The following is a 13,904-nucleotide window of genomic DNA, read 5'->3' as shown; positions in this document are numbered from 1 at the left end:
GGGCCAGCTGCCCGGGTCTGCACCAAGGCTCCAGCTCGCCCCACTGTGCGGTCCTGATGGAGCCCCATGGCTGCACTCAGCCCCAGCCCCGCATCCAGAGAGGGCCGAGTTGTCCTGAGCCCTGGAGGCACTGGAGCCATCACAGGATCATCACTGCTATTAATGACCAACACTTTCATAAAGCACTACCCGTTAACACCCCGAGACACAGCACCCTAACTTGGGGCACAGACAATCGCTGTGCACAATGACTTCAGACTTCCTCTCCACAGAAACTGCACAGAACTGCCTGGGTGGCGATGAGGCTCGACATCATCGCCACTAACAGGCAACCAGGGGAGCACCTCAGATTCCCAGATAGGAATGCTCAGTTAGTAGAGTCTACACAACTACTCTGAAATCTGTGGTCCCCAGAATTCCCAGGTACTGAGGATGAGGGACACTCAACCTGCAGACTCAGCAAAAAAGCACAGATTAGATGCTAAGAACGTCATGGTTCATGTCTGCCTCGAGGCATTCTGAAGTGAACTCTGGGAGGAAGGAATTCAAGTGCCCAGTGGATGCGAGTCTGTGGGAATGAGCTGGGCGCAGGCCTCACACCTCTTTTCCTGGAAGGAGAGTCCGTCTTGCTTGCAGTGGGCACTGCACTGGCAGCCGGGGCCTTGAGTTCTTCCGCCATAGGCAATGGCGGGGCTGCTGCTCCCAAGGCCTCTAGGTCTTCTTCACTGACAAACTGCATATCTGTCGGAGGCTTATTCTGGTCTGAAAGAGACCCTCTGGCCAAAGTTGGTGATTGGTCACTAAAAGTATCTGAAGATTCGCTGTGAATGGTCTGAAAGTGAGTTTTATCACAAATTTTTCTACTGCACAGTGGGCTGGACTCTTTCATCTTGTGTGGAGAAGATGACTAGACCAAAACAGAGAGAGAGAAGGGAGAGATTTGAGAACAGGTCCAAGCATGAGCAAAGAGAAAAATTGAGTTCCCAAAGGGGAACAAGCCTTCTGTGGCAGAGACTTAAACCTCGGGATTCACCCAGGGATTTCCACACCTGCCCAGAGGCCTAGAAACCAAGAATAGAAGTTCCAAAGCAAATGAACTTGCATATACAACATCAACTGCCAAAAAGTAGTAAATGAGATCAGTTCAGTAACGGCCAAGGAGTAGAAGCAACCCAAGGTCCCTCATCCTCAATACCTGGGAATTCTGGGGACCTCAGCAAAATGAGAAGCAGACTCACCCAATGGGATATTTTGCAGTGATGAGAATAATGCATTACAACTACTCAGAATGATAAGGATGCATCTTGCAAAACTAATCTCTGCTACTGCAAGACAGAACGCTCATCTTTGTGGGATGGAGGGGTCAGCATGGCCCTCCATGCTGCTGGCCTGGTCCTGCCTCTCCCTCTGAGAGCAGGGCGCCTAGATGAGCTCACACTGTGAAGACTCCCTGAGCTCCCACTTGTGATCTGTGTATTTCTCTATGCCTGTGTTACATTTCATTACTAAGTTCACTCCTAGATCACAAGTGAATAAGTGAAGATTTGGGGGTTGCTTGTTCAAATGGGAGGGGAAATCTCATTTCTGATTCTACTGCACTAGAGATTACCTGCTGTGGAAAAACAGGACTCAAACAAAAACCAAAATGCCATTTTCAGGCTAGGAAGGGAAGGGAATGCAGTTACTCTGCATCTGATCTGCAATGTCTACTACAGACAAAGCCACAGATCTGTGGTTACAACTGTAGAAGTGACAGGTCTGCACATTCACACTCTGCCTCAAGCAACTACAGACAGACATGAATTTGTAAAGCTCGCTGGCTGGGTCACCACTACAGCTCATGGGCAGAGAATCAGCATTTATATAAAAGTTAAGCACAAACAAGAAAGGGATGGATCCACAGCTTTAACCTTAACAGACTTGCTCTCCAAAAAGCTGCCCACCTGACACTGCAAGGAATGCCTCCAATCTGACTCATTCCTTCCTTCACAAATGGTCACTGTGGTACAGGAGGCTATGACCTCTTCCAATGACCTCAAGTTTTTGGTTTTTGGGGTTTTTTTTAAGCTGGCAATATGATAGAATTTGAAATATTTATAATACATTGGAATACAAGAAAAAATTTCTTCAAAGAAAAGACTGTGTCCATTTCATACTTTTAGAAACCCATCTGTTGCCACTCCTGTGTACTTGAGATCAACCAACTACATTGTGCAGCTAGGGAATCAGGATAGGTATGTGGCACAAACAAGGAGGAAGAAAGCAAATATTCAAAGGGCTTCTGCAAGCCACACACTCTGCACATAGTATCTCTTCTAATCTATGGTCTTCTCTCATCTTACAGGTAACAACACGAGGCTACCTTTCTAGAGAGTGGTAGAGTGCGGAGTGAGCTGGACTCCCAGGCCCTCCGCCCCATGCATTCAGCTGCTTCTCTGCTTGCTGTTCAAAGAGTCAGATTCAGAGCTCTATCAACAACGAGAGTCCAAAAATATTTACCACTTGACAAATCAAAGTCTGAGAATTTCCTGGTTTACGAGGCTCACAACCTAGTGTCCTATTCCACATCTGCCTGAGGGACACAGGCACACATGGATCCTGGCCCTCATAGCTCACTCAGCCCTTGATTCAAAGGGCTCAGCCTCAAGTGTCTCTTCCTGTGGTGCTTCTCCCATCACCACTGACCTCGCGGAAGTAAAGCTGGGTGGGACTTTCTGTTTATGGCTTCTAGACATTGTGGTTTCTGTATAGGTTTTTTTTGTTTGTTTTATAATTTGATTTTAGTTGTACTATAAATTGAAGACCCTAAGAGAGATCCTGTATGTTTAAAATATATAAATATAAGACCCTTTTATAATGTTGGTAAAGCACAAAAAAGCAATTCTGCTGTTCAATGTGGTTTTGTTGACTAATATCTCCTATGGTTACGCTGTGCTGTGATGTGACATTAATTCCTCATCATTCAAACTTAGGTAGAAATCCTCAGTGTGGGGCGGGATAGAGGGGAAGACTCACCTTTGCTGCCTGTGGCAGCTCTCCCCAGAGCCAGAGCATTTCTAGGTTGCTCTTCAGTGCTGACCTGTCCGTCGACTTACTGACCAGCTCGGAATCACTTTTAGGCGTTGAGGGTCGGGAACCTGAAGGACTTAAAAAAAAATAAACCCATAATTTAGATAAGGAAAAAAAAATTTCCATTGCTTTTTGTCCAGGTCTGAGGTTCAAAAAGCCCAGAAAATGCACCCAACACTGTCATTCTCTATGGAGCATAGCCTCATGACAATTCCTGATTTAGCCACCAGGGGTCCCGCATCTGTCTCCAGGTGTGAGTGGTCCCAGGGGGCAAGTCTTAGGACCCTGCTGCCAAGCAAGGTAGACAATGAGAAATGGCAGTAGCGAGAAAAGGAACATTGAGAAAGAGAGAAGCAAAGGTAAAGGAAACTAGTTCATTCCTCCACCAAGACCACCATCCTTTCACACCCTGTCCTGGGCTCGCCTCCCTGACTCTTTCCAAATCAAGTGTCCCAACTCCCAGACAGACAGCTGCAGAGGATCCTGGCCAGCTCTGACATTACACGGAACGAATATTGAAAATATTTACAAATCTGCATTAGTTCTGAAAACTAGAGAAACTGTATCATGTAGCAATTTCCACAGAGAAACTCTATAACAAGGCAGGAGCATCATCTCCCAAGCTCTCTTCCAGGGATACTCCCAATTTGCCAAGGCTCCTTCTGCACTGATCTCACACCACTTCACTCAGGCCAGCCTCTAAGTAAGTGGCTGCAACAGGCTGTTCCCTCCAGGTTTTCTATATTTTTACTCCTAACACCTGAACAAAGTTTTACTTCTGTCCAACCAAACTGGATAAAAGAATCAAATATGTTCAAGATTCCCATAGCACACTAAATAACACAGAGACGAGAAGAAAATACCATTTACTTAATTCTTGAATTATTCCCCTATATCAATTTCCTCCAAGGGAAGATGGCAGAGTCTTTAAATAAAGCAGGAAACAAAGAGACCACAACTTCCCCTCACATCTCCTTTCACAGACCTTATCTAGCCTCCTCAGCAACCTCTCATTGATGCGCACGGTCTCCTTTATCTGTCTGAGTTAGAGTTCAACTCCAGCTGAACATAAACACTTTCCTGTCAGTAAAGGAGAGCTAATGACGGTATGTAACTTGTGGCCAACAGAGTTGTTCCCTGTGGCTAACCGGATGTCCTTTAGTCAACTCATTTGCAGCCAACACACTGAATGCACTCTTCCCACTGAGGTGCAGATAGGCTGGAACCTCCCACCCTGGTGCTGGCTGACCACTGAGTTTTCCAGGTGGAACGAGCTACGGGGCAGCCCCCACATTGCAGTTCATCTTTCTATGGGGGGGAGGCTCCTAATAAACCACACTACAAGGCTTACACCATGAGACAGTGGAAGTGTATGTGTGTGTGTGTGTGCACACACACGCACATGCACGCACGCGCGTGCGCGCACACACACACACAAACACACACACACAGTTACACTCTTAAGAAAGCTGTCCATGAGGAGGAATACTGGGTCCCGCACCCGCCTGCCTGGGTGGGGAGGGCTCGCTGCCCCTCAGCATCCGGCTTCCTCTCCCTCTATAACTGTGCTTTCCTCTCCTGGCACTCATGTGTCCGCAATCACATGTTCACACGACTGAAACAAAAAAGGGAGGGCTGTGGCCCCTGAGTCCACTTCCCTGGGGCCCTCACGGAAGTCCACCCTGACCAGCTTCCTATTTAAAATCTCCTCCCTTCTACATTACACGCGAAATCTACTTACATTTTGTTCTCAGTTCTTGGGAACAGCAGTGGTCTGACCCACGGCACTTAGGTTGCTCTAGAGCAGGGCTCAGCGCAACAGGCTGTGGGTCACATGGTCTGCTGCAACTGCTCGATTCTGGATTCTGCCACTGCAGCACAAAAGCAGCCCAGCCCGTATGCAAAGGGACTCGCTATGCTCCACAGAACTCAACAGAAGCACAGGGCAGACAGGACTGGGCCCTGGGCTGACATTTGCAAACCTCTGCTCTAGAAGAAAGAAGACGCTGAACATGGTACCAGTGGCCCACCCCAGCTCTGTGGCCACTCACACTCCAGTCCTTCATGAAAGCTACATGTGGAGGGAGCCCATGGAGGCACTGAGGTGTATGAGTCCTGTGAAGGTCATAAGCTGGAGGCACCTCCTTCAGGACAAATATGACATGACCATAAACACTGCCCTGCTCCAACAGACGCTGCACACACACACACACACACACACACTCACACACACACAGAGCCCTGCTCCAACAGATGCTGCACACACACACACACACACACACACAGCCCTGCTCCAACAGATGCTGCACACACAGAGCCCTGCTCCAACAGATGCTGCACACACACCCACACACACAGAGCCCTGCTCCAACAGATGCTGCACACACACACACACACACACAGAGCCCTGCTCCAACAGACGCTGCACACACACATACACACACAGAGCCCTGCTCCACAGACGCTGCACACACACACACACAGCCCTGCTCCAAAAGACGCTGCACACACACATACACACACACACATACTCCACAACCAGCAGAGGGCACTGAGGCCCATGGAAGAGGAGCTGAGGGGAGACAGGCTGAGGCTGAGTGTGATTCATCAGAATTGTGATTCTAGAATGGCCCCTTATCAAACATCACACTTAAAGTAAAGGGTTATTCAAAAAAGTAAGCCTACAAGGTCGCTGGCTAGCTGGCTAATTTGCAAAAACAAGGCGCTCATCAGCCTGCACACTTCTCAGGACTTCCGCCAGCCCCAGGTGGGCTGTCAGCTGTAACTATCCATGACCTGACCTCATTTTAAAATCGCCTTTCTTCTTCACAACAGCCTCTCAATAAAGTGCACCCTGAGGCTTGGCTCCTTAATCAAAAAGAAAAAAGGTTTCTCCTTGTAGAAACTCCCCATGGCTTCATTTGCTGAAGTTCCTATTCGAGTCGTGCAAGTCCAAGTGGGTAAGTCAAAGTATGGACAGAGCTGAGGAGCCGAGAGCAGAAATCCCAGACAACAGCATCAATAACGGTGCAAATGAGGTCCTGAAATCCATGCTGTGCTCTTCTTCTAAATCCTGCTCTAGAAATGCTGTGGAAAATTCTGAACCCATTATTCAGATAGCCTGATAGGCTACTGAAATATTTATAATAAATGATGACTTATACTAAAGTAACATCCTAAAAAGAGCTTGTAGGCTTATTTGTTGAACAACCCTAGACATAAAACAAAAGATCACATTCCCAATCTATATCTCATTACTCTAGTGTTCAAAGCACTCCACAGAATTAGGAAGAGTGATATGTCAACCATCATTTCCAGAGAGTCAAATTTAGGACTTTAAAAAAAAAAATCTAATAATCTACAAACGTTTCAGGTGAAAGAAAAATAATCTATATGTATTTTCTTCAGAGGTGAGTTGGTTAGTAAAATAGATTTGTGTAGATCAAAACCTCCACTCCCTATCATTGACAGGCATATTCCTCATCAGTCATTTGGTTAATGGGAATAGATAGACTCAGGAGTTAGATCAACATTTCCGCTGCTGAAAGCGCCCAGTCAGGAGCGCAGCACATCTACCTTTCTGAAGCATGGAAGTGGGAAGGCTGCGGAGGGCAGGAACTAGACAGGCCACCCTCGGCTGCAGCTGCAAGATGAGGGGGAGTCCTTTTGCCATCTACCGGGCTGCTGGACACACCACATGATACACATTGAAAGAAAGAAAAAAATCAGAGGTCAATTAAGTGAAACTTCTTGTAAACTTTTTAGCTACTCTCAACAGTAATGTCCATAAAAAAATGAAAACATTCAGGCTTCTGACAGCAGAGCTCTCTGGGCCAAGATCATGAAGAATTCAACTTAACTTTCCTGTTTTTTCCACAAAAACAGGAAGGAAAACCCTATTTCAATTTCCATTTCATCCATGTGCCCACAAAAGATGGCCTGTCTCTGACTGTAGCTTAGTGCTTAATCAGACCACACACCCAAAGTCTTGAGCATCTATGCTGTCAATTATCTCTGCATATGGAAATATATCTACCTAGCCTAACTTGTAATTCCATTTAACAGTGGTCACTGTCGAATCATTATTCTAGATTATTCTAAATTCATAACGCAAAATACTAGACACAGAAAAACTTACTCGGGGCTGTGTTTAAAACATTTATTTTATATTCTTAAGACTAACGTATAGATGTTTCAACCTACTACTGTTTCTAAATACTGTGCACTGTTTCCTCCCATAGAGGTTATCCCCGCAGATCCAGGGAAAGGACACACGGGGCTCTGGAATGGCCCTGAGTCTATACTGTTCAGTACAATGAGCCACTGGTCACATGTAGCCCTTGAGCACTTCAAATGTGGCCAGTCCAAATTGAGATGAGCTGTACATGGAATATGCAAAAGAATTTTAAAACAGCATGAACACAGAACATGAACTATCTCATTGATTTTATCTTTAAATTGACTACTTGTGGAAATAATATTTCAGATATACTGGGTCAAATGAAATCTACCCTTAAAATTAATTTCACTCTTTGTACTTTTTAAACATGGCTACCAAAAAAATTAAAATTACATATGTAGCTAAGCACTGTATTTCCATCAGACAGGGCTGGTCACCATCCATCAGAGCCCCAGGCTCACCCTGGGACCAACATTCGCTGCCAGCCCTGGCTGGGCACAGGCACAGGACACACCCACCCAGCGCCCACCCCCCAACATCAGCACATGCTGCTGCCTCTCTCTTGAGATCACCCTGAGCCAACTGGACCCAGGAGAGTGCTCTGATGAGACCAGCCTCGGGTTGGAGCCCTCTACAGCACACAGAGCTGCAGGAGCTCGTCCAGCTCCATTTCAGGCCACTCCAGAGGAACCACCCAAGGACGTGACTGTCCGTAGACCAGTATTTTTCTCACTTTTTTCTCTCATTAACACCACACCCCTGAGCATTTCAAGAAATTAGTAGTCTGACCCCACTCCCATGGCATTCTAATGCCGTACCCTGTCAGAGATGGCAAGGCTTTATATCATCTAGGATCTGTTTGCCACCCAAGAACCAGTTTTTGCCACAACAGGAGTGATAGGAGTGATACTGCCCCTTTTGAGAACACACAATTTAGATCCATTCCCTTCCCCAGAGGGAAAAACCAGGCAAAAGTGCTCCTGTGTTCTCCAAGGCTTCCCTGATTTAAAGTCTGTGGAGTCTTCGGGAAGGCGATCTGCACACCTAGCAGCCAAGTTCACCTGGGAGCTCCTAGGCAGCTCCATGTGTTCAGGGAAATACACACTCCTGAATCGAGCAGCATGGGTTAGGTGTGGGATAAGCCGTCACTGTAGCAGCCCTGAGGGACCTCAGCAGCTGGAACCTCTCTTCTCTGAACCTGACTTCACCAAGGACCATGACGGCCTCTGCCACCCTGCCTCCTGCTAACAATCAGCACTTCATAACTAGCCAGCGTTTCTCCTCCAGCATCACCGGCAGACAGCTAACTCAGCAAATGAATTCAGTGTGTGATCTGCGCCCGTCCTGGTTTTACTCAGTACCTGCTACTCTACATTGAGGTTTTCTGGTCCTAATTGTTTTCTTTGGTATTTATATTCCATTATTTTCTTTGACATGCTTCCGGTAACTGGCTCCTAACTCTTTGGACAGGGACGAGTGAACCATGACCCACACATAGGCAACTCACCTGGGGTTGGGGGACCACTCTCGATCTGAATTGGGGTATGATGCTGACTGGGGATAAGGCAAGACTGAGGGGAGGTTTTCCTCGGGAACTTCATCTTGGAATGGCGGTATGTCACTAGGAAGAGTTCTGGAGGAAAAAGGTTAGAGTCAAAGAACTTCCAGGGACATATTCATAATAAAGTGAAGTTCTAAGTTCTTTCTGGAAGTATTTCATCAACCAGCGTGAAAGCTTAGGCAGTGGAGAGAGAAAAATATAGAGATGAGCAAAAAAAATGTGTTTGTGTATCAGGCTGAGTCACAAATTTAAAAATGCTTTGTTTAAGCATTTGGACTCAGTCATAGGGCACGTCACCCTGCTTTCCTGTCCCACTGCAGCATCTTACTGTCACCCTCTGCATTACACCTCACAAATGTATGAGAGGCAGATCTGGCCCCAACCAGACCCAGGGGTTACAAAACCCTTGCTATATGCAGGTGGAAGTGCCTTGTAACTACAGGGCCAGGCCTGAACCATGTTCTGTCAGCCAGAATAAATAAATGACATCAACCAAATGTATCTTTTCATCACCAAGCGAGGGCCACACTGCCCAGTCTCTGATACATGAGCATGCTCACAGCAAGATGTGATTCACTCCTGCAGAGGCCATCTGCCTGCACCCACGACGGGGCCTGCAATGCCTGCAGCCAAGTTCCAGAGCTCAACATCACCCAGAGGTGCAAGAACAAGCCCAGCCCCCACTTCTGCACCCACAGCAGCCTGGAGGCCACTGGAGTGAGGAAGAGCATCGCTGCCCACCCACCTTCATCTTTAGCCAGAAAAAAATAAATCCTATCCTGAACAAGGAAGCAGGGACATTCCTGTTGTTCCTTATCCCCTGTTTACGTTAACAAGATGTAAAAACAATTACCAAAAAGAACACTAAATTATATGTAAAATAGAAACAGCAAGTATTCTTTAAAAATGAGTTTTGTCTTCCTAACTGGCATTTTTCACCAAAATAGCAATATATAAAAACAGAATTTCACTACACTCTTAGAAAGGAAAAAAAAATAGGGGGAAAAATATCCATTAAACTTTGGGCCTAGCCTAAATTAAGAAGGACACAGTGGGGATGCAGACGAAAGTGAGCATGCACTAGTCATTTCACCCTCAGCCTGTCACATGTCAGCAACCTACAAATAGCCAACAGCCACGCGCAGAGCTGGTGCTCAAAATAGAGCCCAGAGCTCCCGGGTGCGCTTCTTAGGCTGCTAAGGCCCTGGGTTCACCCCCAGCAACAAAAACTAATTAACAAGGTCTGAGGAAATGACTTTGTTCACCCACTGCTCATCGACTGCGTCCTGCTTCCTGGTTCTACTCTGAGCTGAACTCGGCGGCCACAGAGCTGGCCCTCTCCTGCACTCTCCCAGTGAGAAGCTACATGGAATCTCAACTCCACTCAAGACACTTGATTCCAAAATCCAGACTAAAGGGCCTAAAAGTAAGAAATTCTGAGGAGTAAAAAAAAAAAAAAAAGAGCTTACAAAAACCATCTTAAAAGCTACTTCCTCCAACCCCATGTGCCCCGCCCTCCCTGGGCCTTCACCTGCTGCCGTCCAGCGGCCCTGAGTCCTCATCCGAGCTCATCTCTATGGGAAACATGTCTTCGTCCTCAGACGTGTTCGTGTTGTCGTCCCTCTTCAGGCTGTCCAGTTGGGACTTCCTCCTCCTTTTCCGCCTCTTCTTTACCAAGGAGCCACTGGACGAGGTCTCGCTGGGTGGCACAACCTGGGGAGGCGTGCAAGGGTCCAGGCTCCTCACCCTGTCTGCCGAGTTCCTTTTCAGCTGGGACTCCATTCTCGAAGCTCCTTCTGACAAGATAGGGGAGGTGGCCAGGTACATGGGGATCACTTCCTGGGGAAAGGACGCATTTTCAAGAGTCTGATTAATTTGGGCTCAGGGAGCAATAGCCAGGTCAGCAATTTACCAAATGCCATCTGTATTCACATAATTAGAACCCAGTGAATCAAGAATCAGTGATTTCAAGCCTCCACAATTCTTCCTCACCTGAAATACCCAGAGCACAGAGAAAAAGGAAGGGCTCTAGGTCACCACTTGGTGCTAGAAGGCAACTCAGCTCTGCACTTTGTCGTGGGTGTCAATGTGGGTGGGGGAGACAGGCAGAGCGAATGTGTGTGTACCTTTTAAATATTTTTTCTTTTTGTTTCTATTTGTTCTTTTTTCAACTTTTTTATTTCTTTTTATTTTTGTGTGTGAGCCAGCACTGTCCATGATCAGTGGTGCAGGACGCAGCGCATCTTCCAGCAGTCTCCCAGATGTCCAGTGAGGTGGAGGGGAGCAGGCCACTGCAGGGTGCAGCCTCTGTGGCTCCCCAGCCCACAACACTTCTTGCAGCCTAATAGGTGTGAACAGGCTGAAAAGGCAAGTGGCTGCTTGAGTATGAAGAGGTCCCATCAGGACACCCTTAGGAACCATCAGGAATCCTCAGGCCTTTGCATTCACAGAGACAGAGCAGAGAGCTGGGGTCCTTGACAGCCACAGGGCCATGACAGGACAGGCCTTCCCGCTTCGGACCTCACAGGAACACCAGCACTCTAGGCGTTCACTTAGGCCTGGGGCTACAGGGAGCCATTCCTTCCCACCATGCTCTCTGCTGGTAAGAGGATCTAGTTCACAAGAATCTCAAGGAGGAATCACTACTCAGATCCCTCCGGTGAGCAAAAGAGTTCAAGGGGAAGCAGGTACAGCTCTGTGGCAGAGCTTGCCTAGCATGAGCAGTGCCTGTGTTCAAACCCTGGTCCCTCCAAAAACATTTAAAAATTAAAAAGTAGTTTGGTTTGTCTTGGAAGGAAACAGCAGTAAATCTTTGCAGCCTTGGATTTGGCAAAGGAGTCCTAGCTAGATAGAACACCAAACAATGAACAACAAAATAAAAACTAGAATAACTAAAAGTTAAACAAAATCCTTTTAAAGAGAAAGAAAAAATAGGCAAAGCTCAAAATGTGGAAGTGACTCTGACCACATAGCCTTCCTCACCTGATCATTATCAGTCTCTTGAACAAAAAATGCTTCTCCATTATCACCCAACTTCATATGCAAATCCACGGATTCACCGTTGATTTCTATGTCAACCTGAGGGAAAGGCATGGTTAGGAACACAGGAGCTCCACCAGGACACCTCAGGGAGCAGCCACACCCCCACACACTTCAACCCCAGTGCCCTGAGCACTGGGGTTCTGGGCTAAGAGGCCCTTGACCATGAGGAATGAGACCCAGAATGGAAGAGCTCCTCAGAGCCCACCTGGGGTCCAGCCTCTCCTTTTCTAACGTAGGGGCTGAACCCAGGGTCTCACAGCTGGTTAGTGATAAGAGTTCAACTTCAGACTACGTCAACACCTCCCCAGCCAAGCACTGGTCCTGGGAGAGAGCAAATGCGAGGAGGAATCCAGTGGCAGCCTGTGAGCCTTCTGGCTGAGGCCTCGGCAGAAGAGAGCAGAGGCAGGCCAGCGCTGCCCCATGGTCCCCCTGAGCCACAGAACCCGGGCCTTGATAAACAGCTGTGCCTCTGTCTTTCAGAGTAACTGACAGTCACAGCCACTGGAGCAGTTTGAATTAGTGACTGTCAACTCAGGGAACTGCCATTCCCAAGGGACAACTAAAAGCCAGGTCTCAGAGCTCGGGGTGTGCAACAACACAGAAGCAGGATGCAGTCCTTAAGGAAGCCAAGCACTGGCTGACGGGGCCCCAGTCTCACCACTTTCTCCCGGGAACGCAGAACCCCCATCTTCCCGAAGCGGACATGGAAAGGGGAGCACTGCAGACTCCCATTGGGCTGCCGGATGACAATGATATCGATGCATCCCGACAGAGTAGCAGGGTTCAACCCCTTGTAGAGCTCCTTCACAGTGACAAACACCTGGCCGGCCAGCTGCCCAACGTAGTTCATGGTCTGGGCCTAAGGAGACAGCGCAGATAGGACACACACAGTCAACCAGGGAAGCCACCAGAGCCGATCAAAGTGAACAACTCCCCATCCAACTCACACACTCCACTTTCACACTGCTCAGATTATTTTGTTTCTGGAATGTTCTCCACACACCCACCACCACCACCAACATCCTCCACCCAGGCAGGGCCCAGCGCAGAGAGCCCAAGCCCCATGAAGACAAACTGCAGGTGTCACCAGGGTGTCTTCTCTGATGCCTGTGAGCCCTGTCTGCAGAGTCCTCATGGCTGCTGCCACCTGTGCCTGCTTGCCAAGGTGCACAGGTCTCACACGCTAAATGTTCCTCAGGAAAGAGGCTCTATTCTAGACAGCTGGCACCCCGAATGTGCCAGCAGAGTGGGTGCCCAATAGCAGCAGCTGAGAGAAACTACTTCCACCTGAGGAGGGAAGCAACTGACTTCTCATTTCTAACAGTTCCCAGCCAGGTCCTTGCCTGCGGACTCTTTTCCCACCACTGGAGGGACACGCGCACTGTGCTGCCATCTGCCTGCCCACAGCCTCTCACCTGCCACTCTGCAAAGGTTCAGGGCATCTACTCACAAAAAAGATGCAGCCCTGGGGCACAGAGGTGCGGAAGGGTAGGGAGAGCAACTTCAAATGCTCGACAGCATAGCAGGATAACTAGAGTTCACACTAATTCAATGGAATTTTCCAAAATATTCAATCTTGAAAATTGAGTATTCCAAAATAGCTAGTAGAAAGGATTCTGACTCTTCCCAACGCAATGAAATGATATGTCTGAGATGACATATTTGCTGGTTACCTTAACCATTACACATCATTCATGCACTAATGTCACACTCTACCCCATAAATATTACAATTACTGTGTGTTAATTTAAAAATAAAAATACATTTTAAGACACAGTCCCTTGTTCCCTGAAGGGACTTGAAGACTTGGGATGGACAGAGAAGCACTACATAAGTAACTAAAAAAAGTCAGCATTGCTGTGTTTAAATGCAGGCTAGGGGAGGTGTGACCTAGGAAAGAGACCCAGAGCGGGTCCTGGGAAGCCCCAATTTATAGCCAGTCGGTTGGAAGAGCAGGAGGTCAGAAGAGCAGGAGGCTGCAGCTTGCAGGTGGCACTCAACACGGGTATAGTCTCATCGGTAGAGTCTTGTAGGTACAGTCTCGTGGGCCAA

General features: G+C 47.7%; 1 protein-coding gene across 6 annotated transcripts in view; it reads right to left on the bottom strand.

The window, feature by feature from the left end:
* The window catches only part of Lpin1 (lipin 1), a 54,993-nt gene that overhangs the window by 34,573 nt on the left and 6,516 nt on the right, over positions 1-13,904 (bottom strand). For 4 of the 6 annotated variants that reach the window (XM_046441284.2, XM_046441283.2, XM_046441282.2 and 1 more), the window contains exons 2-8: positions 12,511-12,711; positions 11,793-11,888; positions 10,342-10,649; positions 8,757-8,882; positions 6,646-6,753; positions 3,016-3,145; positions 601-907 (exon numbers count right to left, since the gene is read on the bottom strand). In XM_046441284.2, the coding sequence (XP_046297240.1) occupies positions 601-907; positions 3,016-3,145; positions 6,646-6,753; positions 8,757-8,882; positions 10,342-10,649; positions 11,793-11,888; positions 12,511-12,702 (1,267 nt within the window). In that variant the 5' untranslated portion in view covers positions 12,703-12,711. Of the gene's footprint in view, positions 1-600; positions 908-3,015; positions 3,146-6,645; positions 6,754-8,756; positions 8,883-10,341; positions 10,650-11,792; positions 11,889-12,510; positions 12,712-13,904 lie in introns of those variants that run through there. The other 2 variants (XM_046441280.2, XM_058578371.1) reach the window with 2 other exon arrangements.

The sequence above is a fragment of the Marmota monax genome, unplaced genomic scaffold, assembly GCF_021218885.2.
Source record: "Marmota monax isolate L192 unplaced genomic scaffold, Marmota_monax_Labrador192_F-V1.1 WCK01_AAM20220418_F8-fsc00010, whole genome shotgun sequence".
Taxonomy (NCBI): Eukaryota; Metazoa; Chordata; class Mammalia; order Rodentia; family Sciuridae; genus Marmota; species Marmota monax.
Note: the sequence above shows the minus strand (reverse complement) of the source record. Positions and strands in the feature narration are given on the sequence as shown.